This window comes from Prionailurus viverrinus, chromosome F1 (assembly GCF_022837055.1).
Source record: "Prionailurus viverrinus isolate Anna chromosome F1, UM_Priviv_1.0, whole genome shotgun sequence".
NCBI lineage: Eukaryota > Metazoa > Chordata > Mammalia > Carnivora > Felidae > Prionailurus > Prionailurus viverrinus.
This window is the reverse complement of record NC_062577.1, coordinates 38,847,514-38,869,144: the sequence shown is the minus strand read 5'-3', so window position 1 is coordinate 38,869,144 and position 21,631 is coordinate 38,847,514. Positions and strand designations below refer to the sequence as shown.

At 40.3% G+C, this 21,631-nt stretch overlaps 1 protein-coding gene and 1 long non-coding RNA gene across 13 annotated transcripts in view; one reads left to right on the top strand and one right to left on the bottom strand.

Annotated features, from left to right (window-relative positions):
* PPP1R12B (protein phosphatase 1 regulatory subunit 12B) overlaps window positions 1–21,631 on the bottom strand; it is a 223,797-nt gene that overhangs the window by 18,237 nt on the left and 183,929 nt on the right. For 10 of the 12 annotated variants that reach the window (XM_047840206.1, XM_047840193.1, XM_047840194.1 and 7 more), the window contains 3 exons: window positions 6,102–6,118; window positions 2,959–3,109; window positions 1,950–2,054 (listed from right to left, as the gene is read on the bottom strand). In XM_047840206.1, coding sequence (XP_047696162.1) covers window positions 1,950–2,054; window positions 2,959–3,109; window positions 6,102–6,118 — 273 coding nt within the window. Of the gene's footprint in view, window positions 1–1,911; window positions 2,055–2,958; window positions 3,110–6,101; window positions 6,119–21,631 lie in introns of those variants that run through there. The other 2 variants (XM_047840196.1, XM_047840197.1) reach the window with 2 other exon arrangements.
* Window positions 11,233–20,607, top strand: LOC125155201 (uncharacterized). The gene is made up of 2 exons (XR_007148088.1): window positions 11,233–11,433; window positions 20,296–20,607. It is a non-coding gene; the product is annotated as an uncharacterized LOC125155201 (long non-coding RNA).

The window sequence follows — 21,631 nt, the reverse complement described above, 5'->3', positions numbered from 1 at the left end:
TGTTTTTTAAGTCTCAACCCCCTTAGAGTTAGGGTGGAACTTTTATGTAAAATGTCATGTGTGTCCATGTGGTAACTGTCTCCCTACAATGTGCGAGGCTGACAGGCCCTCCTCCTCTCTGTCCTGCCAAACGGCTCCATTTGTGGTAAACAGCAGAGACCTGGTTTGCAGCACCATTATTTCTTCCGAATTTCAATAACTTGTATTTGGCAAAACTAAGTATATTCTGACACACCCAGCAAAGCAGTTGGCTAGAAAGTAAATCGTTTTCCCCAGTGACTGGAAGGGCTGGTTTTATTTTCAGTGTCCTCTGTGCAAGTCAGTGTCAGCAGCTTGTTAGACTGCTCACTGCTCTGAAGCACAAGCTGGTGGAAAAGCCAAGAACCCCTAAAGGTCAAGAAATGTGCTGTCAGAAGAGGGCTTCTGGACAGAGGGGGGAGCCGGTGACAGTGGGTCCTCCTGTGGTTCCTCACATGACTGCTCCCCAGTTTTCTGGGGAGCCCCAGTAATTCCTGATCAGAAGCAGCATACAATCTGTATTAATTAATCATTGCTAATTGGTGGCACTCTTCAGAGTAAAAGTCCTAGGAATCTTCTGAGGGTGTACAGTGAATGAGACGTTTTGCCTGGCTCAGTAATGTTGGGGTCAAAATACATCCTTGAGGTTTATTTAGTTCTGTCCCCCTGCCTCATGTGTGTGTGTGTTTCCTTTTGGATGGAGACCCACTTTTCTTGTCCTACTAAACCACTTTATGCCCAGCTGTCATCTGTGCTGCAGTTGGTCTTACAAATCCCCAGCACAAGAGGCATGCTCAGCTATTATAACCAGGCAGAGGGGGTGCCTCTTCCAAACTGACAGGTGGCTCACAGGCCAGGCCATTCGTTGTGCACCTGACCAAACCCTTCTCTGGAAAATGTGGGTGTCGTGGCTGTCCTGTTGAAATTCCATGCAGTTCCGTGATGCTGGCTTCCAAGTGCTGGCTCGTCCCGCTCCAGAGGAATTGCAACAAGATGTTCAGAGGGCACTGAACCACCCCTGCCCCCACACCCTATGTATCCAGTACTGTACAATCCTAGCGTTTTAGTCCTTGCCTTTGGATTATATCAGAACTATGAGCCATCTCTGGTTTTCATTTATGCTTTCCCAGTAAAGAGTCGGTTTTTACCTCAGTTCAGCTTTCAAAATTCTTAGTCCTGGGCATTCCAGGAGGGCAATAACTCAATAGGTTTCCTGTTAACTCAGCAATAACCCAAGATAGCACTTGTTTCAGCTTTCAGCTGCGGCGTCTGCCACACTGTTGATGAGGTTATTGCCTCCAGTGCCCTCCAGAGTGTCACCTAATTAAATCAGGCCTGGCAGTAAAAGGAAATGGTTTATCTGGTCTGTTTGCCACTAATATTCCTTATTCCTCGGCTGGAAAACACTGGTGACTCGAGGAGGTAACATATACTTTGGGACCTGGTCGCGTGTTCTAACAACACGTGTGTCCTTGATTTCTTATATGACCTACGCAAGCCATTTATTTCTCTAGGCCTAATTTGCTACCTCTCTGTACTGGGTTTAATGGTGTCTTCTTCATTCCTCTCTAGGAGGTGACTGTAGATAAACTGGACTGAAACATGATGATCAAGACAGGAGACACTGTCTAGGACTAATCTTGTGATGCTGATTGATACTTTTCTACTAAGAAATCAATCAGTAGATAGTCCATAATATTAATTATTAGCATTCAGGCCATTAGGAATTGTTAGTGCAGGAATTTTCCATTTTAAGTTAAATGCTGATTGAACCCTGAAATCAAATTAGAATCTAAGAGGCTTCTGTCTCCCTGTCTCTGAGGAGGGTCAATCTTAGTTCTGTATTACTTCCCACCTCTAGCCCCCTAGGTTACTTTGCCTCCTCATACTCACCCCTGCCTCCCAATCTTTTTCTTCTTCTTCTCCCTTACCTGGGCCATCTTCTCAAGCTTGGACTTTATATCTGCTAGCTCTAGCTGGGCCTCTTGAAGTTTTGTTTTCAGTTTTTGGTTTTCGGTTAGGGCACTCTCGTAGAGCTGAGGGGAGGGAAAGAGAAACCTCTAGGTCACCTACTAGGCACGCCTCCCAGAATTAGAACCCACTCAGTTTCATCATATGAGAAACCCCCCAAACCATCACTGTGGGGCAGATGGAGAAAATCTAGGAAACAGAATACATTCAGCCAACTGGTTTCTTGCTTCGTAACACTGAAGTCCCAGGTCCCGAACACAAATACAATGGCTTCAATAATGTTAGTCTCTGGGGGAAAAATAGCCATTGTGGTTCCCCATACAAAGAGAATTATTTTTTTTTAGAGCTGGCCTAGCGTGTATATTGATTTCAGTCAGGTTCTGCTTAACACAACATTAACAAAACAAACATTTCTAACAAAAATGGTTTTCTCCTCTGGTATCTAAGCACTTGAAAGGGAAGGTTTTAAAGTCTGCCCTGGGTGCTAGGTACTCTTCTGCAAGAGCCAAAGGAAATGAACTGTAAAGTGTTTTAAACCCCCTCCAAACCAGATTACCATGTACTATCATCAAGAAGTATTCGGTTTGGCATTCACAGGACCTCATGAAAAGCATGTGTTCGTTAATAGTACCAGAGTCTACCAAATGATTCTCTGGGGCTCAGACACACAGCATGACTTTTATTTCCCCTTTCTACAATTGTCAATCTTCACTTTTTCCTACACCTCAACATATCTGATTCTAGGCATATATTTACTGCACTAAAAACAATACACGGAGTGGTCTTTAGGAAGCTGGTGGAGAGGTGGAGCAAACCGAGAACCTGAAAGGAATTAGACGCTACTGTTTGTCATGTAAACACCTTTTCTTCTGCCTCATCAGAATTACACTCATTTTTCTACATTGGGGAAAAGGCCAAAAGATCTGCATGTCGTAACCAAAGAACAGACAAGTTGACAAGGGATCCTACTTTTTTATAATCCCTGTTGGTGTCCTCTTCCGCGCGGCTGCTCAGGCTGGCGAGGCGGGCCTCCCGTGCCTCCCGTCGGGCTCTTGCTGAAGCCCGGTCACGGTCACCGTAAGAATCGCTGCTGGTAGGGTTGCTACCTCCTGATTCCAACCTGTGGGAGACACGTTAAAGGTAAACATTGGTTTTGAGAACAAAGAAATAGGATGAAGATAGTGCTTAAGGGTAGTTTAACACCCTTTCTAAGAAGCACTTGAATGCTCTGACTGGAAACAACGCATGTTCCTTCCCTGAACCTCCCTCCTGTTCTCGGACTTCGGGGCTAAGCTGCGACAGCTTGGAGGAGGCTGTCATTTGCCAAGAATGGAGCTTACTTGAAAAGTCGGTGGTTTGGACCCATGTGCTGGCTTAAGTCTTAGAGCTTTTCAAATTAGTTTAGGGTTGAATGGCTTTCCTCAAGAGTGAGCTTTTAAAAGCAGAAGTTTCTTGGATCTCAATGGCTCTTAGAAAATGATTCCAATGAACTTTCAATGAGTCAGAAACATATGGCCCCAGAGTTCTGAGCTGGAGGGTGGATGGGGGAGGAACGGAAACGAGGGCATGGTACGTACATTTTGTGAGGTGCACTGCAGGTTTGTTGGAATCTCAAGGATTTCAGGGTACCACCACTGTGCCCAAACAGCTGTTTTCTACCCTCCATTCTATATTCCACATTGAGACTGTTGGGCTATGATGAGGATTTCTACATCTTGCAGCAACTGAGCTCTGAGAGTGGATGGTAGTTCATTTTCAGTAGTGGTAAGTGCATGAAGGGCAGGGTCTGTCAGCTGATTATCCATTTAAGTGCACAACCATCATCCTGATTCTTCGCACTGGCTTACGTTTTTCTCAGACTCTGTTCTTGCCAAATGAAAATGTGGCACACAAGACCGCTATGTACAAACCAGCCCTGCAGAGCTCTATATCCCCAAACCGGGACGGTCTGAACAGTCACGGCTGGGGAACTTCCATCTGAGGTCTCTGTCCTGTGGTAGCTATTGCCAAAGTTGGGGCTGGGGGAGCTGAAATAAGTATTAAAAGAAGTAGACGAGCAATAAGGAGGACACAGTGGGGAGAGGCAAAGCTCCTAATGACATTAACGATCGCTTTGTCTTACAGAGATGGTTAAACCCTACACCATTCTTCACAACTTTGTTTCTTCTTATGCTTCATTAAAAAAAAAAATGTAAATAGAAACCTCCTTACTGACTTTTCTGATTATAAAAGCAATACATGCTTGTAGAAAAATTTAAGTAGTACCAAAGTATCTAACATAGGAAGTGAAAGTCACTCCATAATCCTGCCTAAGAAATAACCCACTATTAACAGTTTACTTCGTATCCGTGCAAAAGGTTAAACACATAAATATGTTACAATATATATTGCTGTAAATAAAATCACATAATACATACAGTTGTCTAACTTTCTTTCTCCTCCCTACACTGATCACTATTCCTGGAGGCATCTTACTGTGTGAGTAAACATACATCTGCCTCATTAAAAACAAAATGACTGCACAGTCTTCCACCGTACGGCTGTATGATCATTTAATTCTCTACAGATAGACACCTAGATTATTTTGATGATGCTGTAGTGAGAAGACTGGTCTATAAATCTTAGTGCATTTGTCCATTTATTTTCTTTGGATAAAATTTTAGAAGTGAAACTCTTTAATCAAGGGGTAAGTATATTTTCCCACTTTTTATTTCTGTTTATGGCACCTTTTACTAGCAGAGATTTAAAATTTCGTGTAACTAAATTTGACAATTTTTACCTGCCTGGGAGTGTCTCTCCTATATAAAGATTATAAATATTCTCTTCTAATGTTTTTGTAGTAAAATCTTTGTCTCTTAAAAACTGTAATCCATCTGGAATCTGGTTTTGTTTTTGTTTATTTGGTATGGCTTCAGGGAAGGATCTACTTTCCCAAACAGAGAGTCAATTGTCCCAATGATTACTTATTAGATAACTCTTCCCCTGCTGAACTGGAAAATCACCTGATGCACAATGACTCTGGGGGGGCTACCTGCTGTGTTCCATTAATATCTTTGTTTATTCTTGAACTAGTACCTCACTGTCTTAACCATTATTTTTATAGCACATGTTGAGGTCTGTAGGGAAGTCTCTTTTCATGAATGGCCATTATAATGTACCAGAATTCACAAAAAAAATTAACTATAGCAAAATACTATTCTGCACCAATTTTACAAAACTAATTTTCTGCTAGGTTAGATGTAAATTATTTATCTTCAGCTGGTGCCTGGTGAGAGGGTAAGCAGGAGCAGAATGCATGCAAGCTGATACATTTTGAAACACACTATTAAGGTAGAACCAGCTCAATTATCAAACAAATCAAGACTCATTTGCTCTATGCTATCCCATAAATACATCTTCTCTCAGTCTCTTCTTAATTTCTCTATCAGAGGAGCAGTGGAAAAAGAGAGATTCATACTTTTGGCTCTACAGTCTTTATTATTTTTCATTTTGTTTTTCAGGAAGATGAGTTTTGTACCCTGAGATGCTAGGTGAAAAATTACAGAGGATCATGCCTCAAACTCTGATAGGCTTCCTTAAGATTTCAGCAATTGCAAAACTGCTCTTTAGTTCATCCAATAAATTATTACTGAGCACCATCTAGGTACAAGGAATTGTGTTATATCCACTATTAAATGACAGTATCTAATAATCTCAATTCAGGCATCTCCCCTGCAAGCACCATGAACTACCAGATTAGGTTAATGGCCTCTTCTCTCTGTTCCTAATACTTGTCCATACTTCTATCTTGGCCCTCATGGAAGGTGAGGATAGCATTTTATTCATGTTGTTACCCCCACACAGGGCCTGGTAGGTGCTTTAGGAAAATTAACATAGTGGAAATATACAAAATGAAGTGGAAGTAGGAGAATATGAAGGAGGAGGTGAGTTGAAAAGGCACTGCATTAACTTAGGCAGGAAATAATAAAAGCATGAACTACTTTGGTGGCTGAGGAAATGAAAAGGAAGGAAAGGATGTGAGAAATACAACTACACTATATAAAGCTAAGTTTAATTAGACATGCACTTCTCACAAGTATTAAGCATGCATATAAAATAGGGAAAGGTCTTACCTAGAAAGTCTTTCATGCTAGAGAAAGGAAGAGACAAAACAAAAACAAAACCAGCATTAGAAAGGGACTGATAATTATTATTTCCATTTATAAATGCACTTTTCAAATCAGACGTCTCAACTTCACAGTTGCAGATAGGGGTGCAATTTAAGAAAAGCAATTCAACTGACTGCACAAAAGGCTACTTAGCTCACTAGATTTGAGACTTTGGGGGAGAGCATCTTTTTTAACTGGAAGTCAGCAAACTGTCAACTGACCAAAAACTACACTGTCTACCCCTATCCACCACATGACCAGCATCCTTGTGTTCTAGGAGGGACCAATTTTCTATATGGCATTTAACCTCTCTGGATATCAATATCCATTCTGTTAACTTCCTTCAGTTCACCAACCTCCAACCCTGCCCTGAGTGAATACTGCAGTCTAGAAATATTAAAACTCAGGACAGTTCCTGGCTTTATCCTACATCTCTAGTAAAAGAAGACGAGTGAGAGGGTGCAGGGAGGGGGAAATCCCATCCTAGTCCCTAGGATGTTGGTTAAAAATTGAAAAGAATAAGAGAGTACTCTGAAGTCTCAGAAGAAAGGAATTTTATAGATGCAAACTCTCAGCTTGGTTATCTATCTACGGTCACTGTAAATAACAAGAAATGATTATGTTGATATGTTACATTTTTAAAAATCATAGATGACTGTGACACTCGTTTCCACTTTTTTTTTTTTTTTTTTTTTTTGAGGAACTCAGGCAAATAAAAACTCAGTTGATTTGAATATGTTTACTTATTTCCTCTTTGGAGGTACAGAGGAACAACCAAGTCCTCAAGCACACACAAAAGAAGGAAGAAGAGAAACAAGGGCCCGATAATCTATAAAATGAATAATAAATCCTTCAACTACTGAGAAGCTACTCCAAGACACTGCTTTGCTGAAGCGCTAAAGTCCCTGGAAACCACTGGTTTGTCAACCAACACAGCATGACAGTGCAATATGCCACCCCCAAAGCTGTCCAGAAGTGTGGTGCAACAGCACATCTGACTAAAGAGGGACCAAACAGGTAAGCTTGCTGAAAGGTGGAATTCTCTCTCTAAGTCAGAGGTTGTATTCACCAGAATTCTTTCATGTAGTTTTTAAAAATGTGCACATGTCAACCTCAATCCTAAAGATTCTCTTTCTGTAGGTCTAGAGTAGGGCCTGCATACACATATTTATTAAAAAGTCCCCCAGGTGATTCTGTTGTACAGTCCTAGTCAAGCACCATTGTACTAAATAAAGGCTTTTTAACGTGAGGATGTGCCCCATTTGAGCTGGGGAAGCCAGTAAGAAAAGTATATGGTGTCTCTTTAACGTTCTCATGCACTTGGAGTTGAGTATACGAAAACTTGCAAATCTGGAATTCAGGAATTTCCCTGTCTAATATTTATAGCTAAGCTTCAGTGACAGTCATATGCATATCCTGCACTATCAATTGCTAACTTATCAACACTAACTAAGGTTTTTTTCTCTTACCTGAAGCCTATTTTCAAAAAAGAAATGAAATTTTAATCCCCTCCCAAGAATTACTTAATGGATACAAATTCTTCAAGTATGCCCAAGTAAAACTGAAATGCTGGATTGTTGGCTATGCCCACTCACCAGCTTAGTGATAAGATCCAGCCTTTAAGGCATCTGGGTGAATTTGAATTCACATTGCAGGAAAACTGTAAATTGTGACATGCCAAAGATTCATGAATTAAGAATGGACTCCACATGAGCAATGTTAAGGGTCTATTGAATTTAAGAACTCACTGCATGCAGGGGTGCCTGGGTGGCTCAGTGGGTTAAGCATCTGACTCCTGGTTTTGGCTCAGGCCATGATCTCACAGCTTCATGGGTTCAAGCCCCATGTTGGGCTTTGCACTGGCAGCTTGGAGCCTGCTTGGGATTCTATCTCTCTCCCCCCTCTCTGCCCCTCCACCACTCATGCTGTCTCTGTCTCTCTCAAAATAAATAAATAAACTTAAAAAAAAGAACCCACTGTGTGCAGAGCCCTGTAGAAGAGGCACCAAGGGAGAATAAACAGAATCAGCTGCATGATAGAGTCAGGAGAGCACCATGAACATAATAAACACGCTCGTCTGAAGCAACGTAGGGAAAACATGTGAGTAAGTGCTAAGGAGGTAACAGTGGTAACCAGTGGGATCCAGCTACAAAGGCTTCCAAAAAGTCACGAATTTTAAGATAAGGTTACAGAAATACAAACACGTACATACACACGTTTTAAAAAAACATGTTGTTATCGGGGGGGGGGGGGGTTCCTTCTCTGTGATCCATGCACTTATTCCCAGTTACATCCTCAGGGTCTACAGTGCAAGAACATGATAGGTGCTCAGTAAAGACTCACTGAACTAAACTGCTAATGCTTCTGGGAAGAAGCGTGATATCGTTGTCTGCACCTGAGTTCTAATTGTTGCTCTGACATCTTACTATGTGACCTTGAGCAAGTTACCACTTACTCTTCCAGTAAGAACTAAATGTGATAGTTATAAAAGGAAGCACGTTCTTAAAATGTCAGCTTCCTCTCCTGCCCTCCCTCCCCTCCCCACCCCATTCCCTTTTTGGTTGTAAAAATACTATATTGGCTGCTGGGTTAGAGTAGCAAGTTAACTTAGGACCTTTGATGCAGGGAATTGTGCTCACAACCAAATGAAACAATTTAGGAGACCATTTACTTTCTCTTGCTGCTTCTAGGCAGAACTGCCTCTTTCAAACTTCATTATCCATATGGGAGAATAATTATTATTAATTTTTTTTTCCTTGGGAGAACCATTTGTGTCAGTTTCTCCAAAGACATTTCACACCATCTCTCAGGTATGGAAAGAGACCTATTTACAATCCAACTGCTCTGCCTTGTGCCGTCTTTTGCTTCTTCCTACTGAAATATAAGTCTATCTTGCATGGTGTGCACTAAGGCCACCATGTGGCCTTACTGAAAAATCATGTTTATTTATTGATTTTTTATTCCTAAAATGTGGGACTTCACTTGAAAATGTATTAGTTTCTTCTTTGCAAATATCTAATTTGTTGGGTAGGATTTTAGCTACATTTTCAGCTTTAAGTTGGCAGGCCAGCAGTGTAGACTCTGGCAGTTGCCAGCACAGCGAAGAAACAGTGTTTCTTTTCACTAAGACAAGGACATTAGGATTTTACCAGGTATCCATCTTAGCCGTGATATATATATATATATATATATATATAAAATAGCCATTTATACATATATAAATGGTTAGCATGCTAACCATTTCCACTGATTTATTCCTTTAAGAAGGACATGTGATTAACCTTTTTTCATTTAGAATGGTCTGGAAGCACTATGAAGCTATTTATGTCCTGTCATCACACCCAACAAAGTTCTCAGATACGTGACGGGATGGTAGGGCTGTGTGTACCCGCATGGCCTCCACTAAGAAGGCTGATACAAAAAATGAACACTTAAAAACAAAAAATCGGTTAGAGCTACCAAGCAGCCATCAGGTTTCTGCATGTGAAAAGGTAGATTCCACAGGGTTTTCAAGAGGCCTAGACTAATGTCTCCACAGATGACAGCATGTAGGGGAAGGTAATACGAAGGGTGCTCCAACCTGTGCTTGTCCTACTCATTCTTGTCCCCATGGGCATGCTTGCAGGACAGGTTTCCCACAGACAGCCACTTAAGAAGTTGATGAATGACACTGGTTTCTGCCTGCGAGGAGGCAGCAAATATCACAGTCTGTTGTTTATCATTGTTTTTAAGGCAGGTTAAGATTTGTATTATCAATTGATTTTGGGGTGAACTTTAATAAACAATGTCTGGGTGATGAGTGATCCAGTAGACATGAGAGTAGACAATGTGCCTAGATCCAGATATCAGAGGAAGCAGGACTTTTTAAAAAATATTTATTCATTTTGCATAAAAATGAGCAGGAGGGACAGAGAGAAAGGGAGAGAGAATCCCAGACAGTTAGTGAGAATCTGCACTATTAGCATGGAGCCCAATGCAGGGCTCAGTTTCACAAACCATGAGATCATGACCTGAGCCAAAATCCAAAGTTGGATACTTAACTGACTGAGCTACGTATACGCCCTGAAAGTATGACTTCTTTTCCAAAAAAAAAAAAAAAAAAAAAAAATTTATTTATTTATTTATTTATTTATTTATTTATTTATTTATGAGAGGGAGAGACAGAGTGAGCAGGGGAGGGGCAAAGAGAGAGGTAGAGAGAGAATCCAAGCAGGCTCCGCACTGTCAACATGGAGCCCAATGTCAGGCTCGAACTCACAAACCATGACATCATGACCTGAGTTGAAAACAAGAATCGGCTGCTGAACCAACTCAGCCACCCAGGGGCCCTCCAAAAGTAGGACTTCTTAATCCTTGAGCTCTCCTCACTACTTCTGATGTTTCTCCCCCACCCCCCACCCATGCTTTTACCTGACTTTTGGAGCTATCTGGAATCCTTGGGTTTTTTTAAATTGTTGTTTTCAAGGGCTACCTTAGCTATGTCCTGGGAAGGTCAACCCAACCAATTACAGGAAAATATATAAACCTCATGAATGGAGATGTGGATGCAGTAAGAGGTAGCGTATTACCATAACACAGTATCATTTCAAAGAAGGAAGATAACTGGGATTTCTAAAGACGATAGTTTTCTCATTGTAACAGAAATTAGCTCGAGTGTTCCTATAGGGCTGAAAGGCAAGCCAGCTTAAAAGTATACAGGATTTAGAGCTCAATCCCCCAGCTTCTGATACAATGACTTAGGTTTTTAGGTCACAATTTCTCATTTTTACTGGTGGAATACCTCTAGAAACTATTGCTTTGCTTGGCTTCTTGGTATTCTAGATAATCTGGTATCTGATGAAAAACAACAACAACAACAACACTAGTTAGATTTAGGGAGAGAAAAGTTTGGGTTTCTTGGGTGAAAGGAACAGAGTTGCTGAATTGGTGGAGACTTAACTTCAATTTTCCCTCTTTATCCTGCTGTCAATCAAACTAAGCACAGTTCGCTGTTACCCTGACACTGCTGCTCATTCTAAAAGGCTGACTGCCATCCCTGCAGGGAGTCTAGTGAGTGAATGGGGAGAGCGGGACACAAGATAGAGTGGGAGTTTGCCTAAGTGGTCTCAGGGGAACAGTGAGCCAGGAGGTGACATCATAAGAGGTGAGCAGAACACAGGCTAGGGAAATGAACAGTGAAGGTTCTCCCAGAGAAGATTCTAAGAAGCCAGCCTACTGGGCAGCAAATAAGGAGAGGTCCTACAACACAGGGCTCAGGGACCCCGACCAAATCTAGGATCTTTTGGAAGCTAGGAATGTGAGTTCCTCTTACCTGTGTTCTGGCAATAGCCCTATTTTTCTCTGTAGGCTCTCTTTTAAAAACAGAACAGTTACTCTTGTTCTATTCTTTCAATAGGGTCTAAAGAGCTTATCTGTACATGACGACACCATATATTTTAGAGAAGGCATGAGTTTTCTATCCTATTTGCAGGTTAACACATACATGTATTATGTCACATGCTCTAGTCAGGAAGTCTTAGAAGGAACTTCTCTAAGTATTTTAGTTAAAGATTGTTGCTCTACCTTCTACTGAAGACAAATGAATGATAGCCATTAAGGCCGTATTCTTCAGTGTGTCTGAACTAGATAAAAACTGTTCACAGAAGAAATTACTTTCACAGCTTTTATGGCTCAACTGGGGGCATTAGATATTGTGAATGAGACCCTGGAGCGGAAGAGACTAAAAGTTGCTCAGAAACCAGTATGAATACAGAAAACAGAGATAAAAAAAATGATTAGCTAGATAGACCACAGTTTTTAAAAAATGCTCTAAAACCAAGAAGCAGGCTCTCTCCTTTCATGCCTCATGAAATTCTCCCACAGTAATCTCATTGGTTGGGACCTGTTTCTAATAAAAGAACAGAGTGAAGATCGCCAATAATTCAGATGGCAATCCTGGAAAGGGACAGGAACCAGGCCGGTTTTGATTTGTGAAATGTGTAGGGCTCTCAAAACACCAGACACTGGCTTAGAAAAATCCCACAAAAGCTTTTAACTTGAAAGTTATCGGGAGTTCAGGAAGGCACATAATTAAAACCAAACTCCTTTGACCAAGTTTAAAATAAAATTGTGGCTCTGGAAAGCTGGGCCCAAGGGAAAGGAATGAGACCAAGTCACATGTCCACTGCCAAGACTGAAACGGGTTTAACTTATGTTCTTTTGGAGTTAGGGCCTGACCCCACAGTGATGGGAAAAAATCTCCTATTTACATTTTCCCTGAAAGGGACTAAGCAGAAAGAACATTTTATATCATGTTCTCGTGCACTAGCTGAGCCAGGGGAAACAATTTGAGCTATTCTGGGATGGCCTACAGAGAACCAGCCTTTCCCTTCGGTGTTCTCAGATTAATGACTGATGATGAACAAGTCAAGGATGGGAGTGTGGCTGCAACATGGACCTTTCAGATTTGTAGGGCTACTGCACATCTATTCATTATCTGAGCTAATTGCAAAGTAATGTAATTCTATAACTTCTTGAGTTTAAGGACCATTCTGGTTTCCTACATACGCCTAGGAGAGACACAAAGGTTTTTTTAAGCTTTCTACCTTAAGGGAAGAATATAACCTTTATAACTCAAACAGATGGGGTTCTTGAGAAACTTGAGAGTCTCCTGGTATCCAATTGTGAAAGGGATCTTTCTGAGTCTCTGTTGTTTCTGAGTCTCTATTTGGAGATCTTGCTTAATTTGGAAATATAAAAGGGGGTGGAATAAAATTTTTCAAGATTTACATACAGATGCGATAGTAGAGGTCAGTGATGGGGAGGTCTGTATCAGGTTTTATTCCTCCACATCAAAAAAACCCGAATAATTCCTTAATATCATCAAATATTTCAATTGCATTAGATTTCTACTGCTGCTGTGACAAAGATAATAAATACAGTGGCTCAAAACATCTGTTTATTGTCTCACAGGTTTTGTAGGTCAGAAGTCCAGCACTGCTCTACTGGGGAACCCTGCACTGCTCAGGTTCTCCCCAGACAGAAATCAAGGTGTCTGCTGGATGGATTCTGATCTGGAGGCTCTGGGGAAGAGTCTGCTTTTAAGATCGTTCAGGGTGTTGGCAGAATCCAGTTTCTTGTGGCTGTAGGTCTTAGATCTCCGTTTCCTTGCTGGCTGTCAGCGGGTGGCTGCTCACTGCTCCTAGAGGGGCCCACATTCCTTCCCACGTGGTCCCTTCCGTCTTCAGGCCAACAGCGGCACACTGAGTCCTTTCCACACTTCAAATTTCCCTGGCTTCCCCTTCTGTCATCAACCAAGAAAGCTCTCTGCTTTTAAGGGGTCATGTGATTACATCAGGCCCACCAAGAAAATATCTCCCTGTCTTTAGGTCGATTGTGCCACATAACATAATCATAGGAGAACTACCTCACCATATTTATGGACTCTGGAGATTAGGCCAGGACACTGCTGGGGAGTCATTTTAGAACTCCAACTACCACAAGGATCCCCTTAAAAAAAACATGGTTTTATAGTTTATAACTTCTTCAAAGTAAGAAATGTCAAGAGTATATGGCCAATTAACTACAGCTGGGTGATCATATGCATTCACAGTTAGAATAATGCTGAAAGCACAGACTTATGCTGGAGAAAAGTGTGCATCTGAGTATGCAGCTGTGTGTTAGAGTATACTTCCAAGCAAAATTTAGCTTTTAAAAATATTAAATTACATATAACTTTATCATATTATGCTCCTCGATTTATCTTTCCCAATTACTTAATACATAGGGAACAAAACGAACAAGAAATACAGTACTTAACATTCAGTTTATATCATAAATATCTCTGAAAAATATTACTGCCCGACTGTGACTATCCAATGTAATCTTGCATGTAGAATTGAGATGATGTAATGCCACCTCATGTTACTCTAATACATCTCACTTTGTTTCAAAAGATAAATCATTGTTTACTAAATTATAGAAATAGACATCTTTGTTAAATCTATAGATCACGCTACCTAAATATTATTGGAATTTTACAGTTCTTAGTATCTTTCTTTTTATTTAGTTTTGAGAGAGAAAGAGAGAGCATGCACACATATGCATGTATAGCAGAGGAGTGGCAGAGGGACACAGGGAGAGAGAAAATCCTAAGCACGCTCCACTCTGAAAGAGTGGAGCCCGACATGGGGCTCAATTGCATGAACCATGAGATCATGACCTGCACTGAAATCAAGAGTCAGATGCTTAACTGACTGAACCACCCAGGTGCTCCTGTAGTTCTGCTTTTGTGCAGGCCTCTACCTTTTCTTTGTCGATATTCCTAGTTATTGAAGAATTTCTAAATTTTTTGGAACTCACATATCACACTTATTATGGAAGGAAATTTATGAATATACTAAGGCCTCTCTAAAATATCCAGGGCAAGCCATCTTTTTTTTATTTTTATTTTTTTTCAACGTTTATTTATTTTTGGGACAGAGAGAGACAGAGCATGAACGGGGGAGGGGCAGAGAGAGAGGGAGACACAGAATCGGAAACAGGCTCCAGGCTCTGAGCCATCAGCCCAGAGCCCGACGCGGGGCTCGAACTCACGGACCGCGAGATCGTGACCTGGCTGAAGTCGGACGCTTAACCGACTGCGCCACCCAGGCGCCCCTAAGCCATCTTATATTTAAGATAATTCATAAACTGTTATGATCCAAGAATATGTCTGAAGGCTCAGGCCCCTTCTCTATCTAGCCTTTCACATGCTGCACACCACATATGATGAAAATGAGAATGAGTAGCTCTAAAACTTGTGACCCTAGCACGTGGGCCACATATCTCACATTTAACACATATTTTTCCTTTCCCCATAGCTCAAGTTTTAGGTCCATACTGCTGAGCACAGCCACCTGAAACTACGGCAGCCCATGAAATACGTTCAGATGATTTTAAAAAACCAGGCTTAGAGAACACATGAGAAGAGATGCCTGATCATTCCCCCCTCCCTCCACCAATGTTGTTAGTATTGCATGTAATAAGTCATAAATTTAGAAGCCTCTAAGTCAGTTTCCAGCTCTCAGCCTACTCCTCTGTTAAAGTTCTTCAACAGATGCTGTTACTGACCACCACTACACCTCTTTTGGGCATTAAGGTTTCCATTCCCAAAGCCTGGGAAGAGATGGATTTTTTTTTTTTTTACACGGTATATATCGTTGTGTAGCGGCCTGTTTAGGTAGCAGTTATTTTAAATTTGGTGAATCAAAACCTTTGCAAAGGGGTTAGTGAGGCTCTCCAGACCTCACATTTCAAGAGGAAATAAATACTTGGGAAACTAAATAACAATAAGGCAAAACTTTTTACTTCTAAGTAGGTCCCACACAAGGTCAGGGACTTTCTTCGTTCTTAGCCTTTTCTCTTTCTGTCCCCACAGAAGCTCAATTTTAACTCACATACTTTAGAGCTATAGATGCATGAGCAAATTGAAATAAACAGATATCTGAATTGTCTTGGGAAGACCTATGGTTGGCCTTCATTGCAGAAATGGGGATTTCTAGTATGTGTCCTCTGACTCCTTTCCAAGTGGCCAAATGGGGTAGGAACAGAGAGATCAAATGTTAATTAGGCAGTAGTGTTCATTCCTTATATTTATATTAAGTGTCTTTGTGTGCCCAGCTCTGTGAGCGATACTTAGAGGAATAATATGGATATTTGCAAGGGCGCCTGGATGGCCCAGTTGGCTAAGCATCCAATTTTTGATTTCAGCTTAGGTCTTGATCTCATGGTTCGTGAGATCAAGCCCTACATCATGCTCCACGCTGAAAGAGTGGAGCCTACTTGGGATTCTCTCTCTCTCTCCCTCTCTCTCTGCCCCTCCCTTGCTTGCATTCTCTAAACAAACAACTAAGTAGACTTAAAAAAAATTTAAAAATGGGTATTTGCAGAATCTAAGACATGGCTCTCTGATCTCAAAGAGCCTTCTTTGAGGAGGAAAGATAAGTATATCCATAAAACAATGAGAGTGATGCAAGAAAGCGATCCAACACTAGACTTTCTGCTACATATGGCAAATAAAAAAGTAGGCAGAAAAGAGAGAAACCAGTCCCGACTAGAAATATTCAGCAAGGCTTCGTGAAAAGAACAGGCCTAACGTGGTGGTCATGAAGACAGACACTATCATGAGTGATTTATAAGATGGGACCTTGTTAGGGTCACAGTTATCGCAAAGTGCTACTGGAAGCTCTAGAAGATAAAGAACTGAAGCTTTTCTTGATTCTGCCACTAAATTTGACATTTTATACCCCTCATATGGATTTTAGGTCTTCAGATGCATAAGATTCTTTGGACTTATGGGGCTAAATTTTGCTCCCAGAACAAAAAAAGTATTTTACAATGAAGAAATTTGGGAGACGGGATGTATTTGCAATTTGTTTGATTTTTGGCAGGAGAAGGGTCCCCCAGATAAGGAAAACTTCAGTAATTCAGGCTCTTCAAATTCAGGACTTGTTATAACTTAACAAGTCCTGAATTCAAGCATATTTTTGTGCCATCTGTTTAAAAATTACTTTAAAAGCAAATTAATAGCATAAACAAAATAAGAGAAATGGCTTCACTTAAAAGGATCTACTTTTGAGCACTGATACATGGCCTTAGGGTAACTACTTATGCACAGTTAATACACTCATTAAAAATTCTAGACTATAACCCTTTAAGGGTATAGATCTTTGCTCCTTAGCAACAGTTTTATCATAAACACTTAAAAATAATAAACTTATGCTTATTTTGAGGCGATGCAAAATTCTTACTTTTTACTAATTTATATTTGCTTCTTCCTAAATTATGCTGTGAAGTTTTTCCTCCTTTAAATAAAGTTTAATGGTCACAATCTCTCTTTTTGAAATAGATTCAGTAGTCAGGGATAGTAACAATAATTCAGGAGCTATTTAATGGAGACATGGTAGTTTTATTGGATTGGCTACACAGCTTACTGGTTAAACGCTCCAGCACAATTATATTCATTATTTAACTTCTCCCTGCCTCAGTGCCTTCATCAGTAAAGTGGTGGAAACGGTACCCAGTGTTTAATGTTATCAAAAACACTAAATGAGACAATAAATGTAAGGGCTTGACACTGTGCCTGGCATATAGTAAATGTTCTATAAATATTTAGCTATTGATATTCCTACGGTTTTCTCTGTTTTTCCATTCTCTCTCATTCCTCTTTGGTCTTTTGGCTCTGCCAATGCTTGTTGGCTGCAAGAGTAATAAGCTCGAACAAATTCCTTGGCACTCAAGCAAAGGGTTTTGATTATTTGTAGATTTTGATTATCCAGGCTAATTCCTACTTACCCTTTTTCACCTACAGACATTTAAGGTCATTATTTTACTGTCTGGATAGTTACACTCTCGCCCAGATAACCAACCACGTGAAGTCAATAAACGCAAAAGTGTAACAACTCCTGTATGAAAATGTTGCTTTCATAATGAACTACACAGAGGTTAAAGTCCAGACATACTCTCAGTATCTTTATCTAATCATTGAACTGGTAGAACCCCCTGCATTGTGTAACCAAAGACTGTTGTGCTGAGAAAACCCCTGGTTGTGGATAACTGCTATTCACTGCGTAACAGGTTGAGAACAGAAACAAAAAGGGGCTGAAAAAGAATAAAAGGCAGATGAAAGCCAACTCTAGTTGCTTCCCTTGGGTCTTCTGATGATAATTGGTTGTCCGCTCACACAAATATTATGAGATTGAGAAAGAGAAGTAAAAAACACTGCTGATTAAATTGGGAACTTTTTCAAATTTGAAAAACCACCCCAGGTCACATAGCTGATTATGCACTGAAAACAAAACTAGAACCCTAAACTCTTAACTGACCCTAAACTGATCTAAATTTCTGGGTTCTGGGGCGCCTGGGTGGCGCAGTCGGTTAAGCGTCCGACTTCAGCCAGGTCACGATCTTGCGGTCCGTGAGTTCGAGCCCCACGTCAGGCTCTGGGCTGATGGCACAGAGCCTGGAGCCTGTTTCCGATTCTGTGTCTCCCTCTCTCTCTGCCCCTCCCCCGTTCATGCTCTGTCTCTCTCTGTCCCAAAAATAAATAAACGTTGAAAAAAAAAATTAAAAAAAAAAATAAATTTCTGGGTTCTTTGGGAACTAAAGAAATAAACAAACAATATATAAACATTATACATACATACATATATATATACACGCACACAAACAATATTATTATATAAACAATATATATAAAATATATATAATATATAAACAATATATATAAATAAAGAACCAAACAAACAATATATAATACCTGCTTTCCCGCATGTGACTCCAGCGATAACCGAATAGGAAAAACCATGGGAAGCCACACACCTCTATCTGCTTGTTGTTACTACCTACACCGCCAGCACCAAGGTATTATCCTCAGCTTTTTCCTTATGCTACATCTACTTCTTAGACAAGCTCACCACTCCCATGGCTTAATCATAAATATCAATGTTTTCAGCCCATAATATTCTCCTGAGGGTTAGACCAATAACTTCCTAGATATCACTATCTAAATGTTCCAAAGTACCTCTAACTCAACATATCCAAAAGTGAAATCGTTTCTCCACCTCACACCTTTTTTTCCCTCCCGCATATGCCAACTAAGTTTTGTCATGCCATCTTCTAAAGAGTCATCTAAACCAGAGACCTGGGAGTCATCCTTGATTCTGCCTCTCCAGGCTCATCCTTACCCCCATTTTATTAATCCCCAACTCTTGTCAGTTCTGCCTTCTAAACAGCTGAATGCTTCTCTGTACTGCCTGAAGAATGTCTCTGTTCAGGACCTTATCATTTCTCAACCTGGAGCACAGCATTTGGGGCAACTGACTTAACCCCCAGGCCCTGCCTCTATAATCTAGCCTCCATAGATGCCAGAAATCTCCCTCAAATAAGCAACTGATCACAGCAATTTTACTTCAGCTTTTCAATCCTTTATCTACAGGATAACTCCCCAAATCCTTAGAGCGACATACTAAGAACACATATGACATGGCCCCTGCTATGTCTCCAACTTCATTTCCTATTATACTCCTAAATATATCTTTTGTTCTAGCCACATTGATCTGCAGCTCAAAATAATTCTATACTTTCTCATATATTTTTTCCACTTTTGTAATGCAATTTCCTTCTTTTTTAACCACCAAGCCTCTACTGTTCTTTAAACATCAGCTTAATGTATTTACCACTTGATTGACCTCCTAAAACAAAAAAACCCTGTACTTAATTTTTGTTTTTATCTCCCCAATTAGACTGTCAATTCCTTGAAGGTAGGGACTATAAATTTCATTTCTGAATCCCAGTGTCCAGTATACAGCCTATTGCATAGCAGATGCTCATGAAATGTTAACTGTGGAATGATTCAAAATAAAGTAGCTGGCCTTGATAAACATTTATCATGGAACAAGAAGACTGGAGGGCCAAGGGTAGAACAGGGTTTGCATCTCTGTGTTGTCACCTGGAAATTCCAGGAAAGGAACCAATACCTTCAAAACTCCCTGTCTTTCTGGTCGAGAAACCATGACTTCAGATGCCATCTCATCCAGCTTTATGTAGAACATGGGTTAACTACTCTACTGTTTATCCAAGATTCCAGATAGGGAAACTGCTTCTGTTTTTATGGGTTCTACCACTCTTGCATAGAAGATTCCTTGGTTATAGAATTACTGCTTTGATTTTTCTTGAGTGGAATTTAAAAAAAAGAAAAAAAAAAAAGAAATGAAACAGATACACTAGTGGTTTTAATGAGAAAGAGAAAAAATGGTTAACAGATTGCATCCTTAATAGCCTTATTCACCCAGACAAACGTTTCTCATTCTATGACAATGGATTATAAAGTAAAGTTAAAAATGAATTCTGGATTGGTAGTACCCAGATGCAGTATTGAGAGGTAGAAAGGATAAGATAATAAATACACTAGGGGTGCCAGGGTGGCTCAGCTGGTTAAGTGGCCAACTCTTGATTTCGGCTCAGGTCACGATCTCACGGTTCGTGGGTTCGAGCCCCGGATCGGGTGCTGTGCTCACAGCATGGAGCCTGCTTCAGATCCTCTGTCTACCTCTCTCTCTTTTTCAAAAATAAATAAATGTTAAAAATATTTTTAAAGAGATAATACATACACTAAAGAACTGTTTGGTGTTTACCACAGGAGACCAGAAAGGACATGCAAAGAATGACTATCAATGCTGACAGTCTGGAAGGCTAAGACGCAGAATGGAGCCTGTTAACCCGAGTGGCCACATAGACAAGGTCTCGGGAAAGCAGCAATCCTTCAACACTCACTTGTTTATCAAATGTTCTCTGATTAGTTTGTAGAGCTGGTTATAAAACAAGTTGGTTAGTTGTTCTTTATATTAATGGCTGGAGTGAAAAACATTATGTAAAATCTTTGTATGATTTTCAGTTGAGATATAAATCCTGAAGGAGTAGCAATCCAGATTAAATGGGAAAATGCTACTGATTTTGTTTTATAGATACAGGTCCAATCCTATTATCGTAAATACCAACCAATTCAAGAAAATCTGTCTAATTAAAAGATTCCCAGGTTTCAGCTGATGACCTACTTATTTCAAGATGATTCAATATAATAAATATCAACTAAGCAATACAATTTGGACATTCTTTAGTATTGTTATCTTTGGATAGGCCTGTATTAAAAAATATTTTGTTAAATTAGCAAATAATTTGAGAGTATTGACCAATGACTACCTGGCTCTTGCTTTCAAGTTGATTTAAAACTGCTAAACCATCTAAATTGATTAATTTCTAAGTTAAAAGAATTTATATACTTGAGACCCAGTAATATAAACAGTAATTAAAAACCATGAGCCAGAGGGCCACCTGCGTGGCTCAGTCAGTTAAGCATCAGACTTTGGCTCAGGTCATGATTTCACAGTTTGTGGGTTCGAGCCCTGCATTGGGCTCTGTGCTAACAGCTCAGAGCCTGGAACCTGCTTCTAATTCTGTGTCTCCCTCTCTCTCTGCCCCTAGCCCACTCACGCTCTCTCTCCCTAAAATAAATAAACATTTATAAAAAAATTAAGAAAAAAACCCCATGAACTAGAGGTGTCTAACATATTTACAGTTCAGAATTATTTTTTTTAATGTTGGAAAATTACATCAAAAGGAAGCTTTTCTACTAATTGTGTTAACCTGGCACATCAGGTGGTTGCTTCAGAGTATGAGAACAGAAGCTAAGCCTTCAAAATCTCGTAAATAAATACCTGGTGTGGTTCCCATTAGAAATCTGAATGAACCTGGAAGTTGTTCTGCTTTCCCTGAGCAAGAAAATCAGAGATGAGTAGATCCGTTACTCAGGGAGCTCCCCACATTTTAGAGACAAAAGAGATGTTGAACTAGAGTGAACCTAGTGTGGAAGCCAAAAGACTTGTTAAACAAAGTTATTTCACTACCCACGGTCAACAGAGACCAAAACCGCAATATTAGGAGCCTACCACTTAGAAGAGCCATTTTAGCGGAGGATG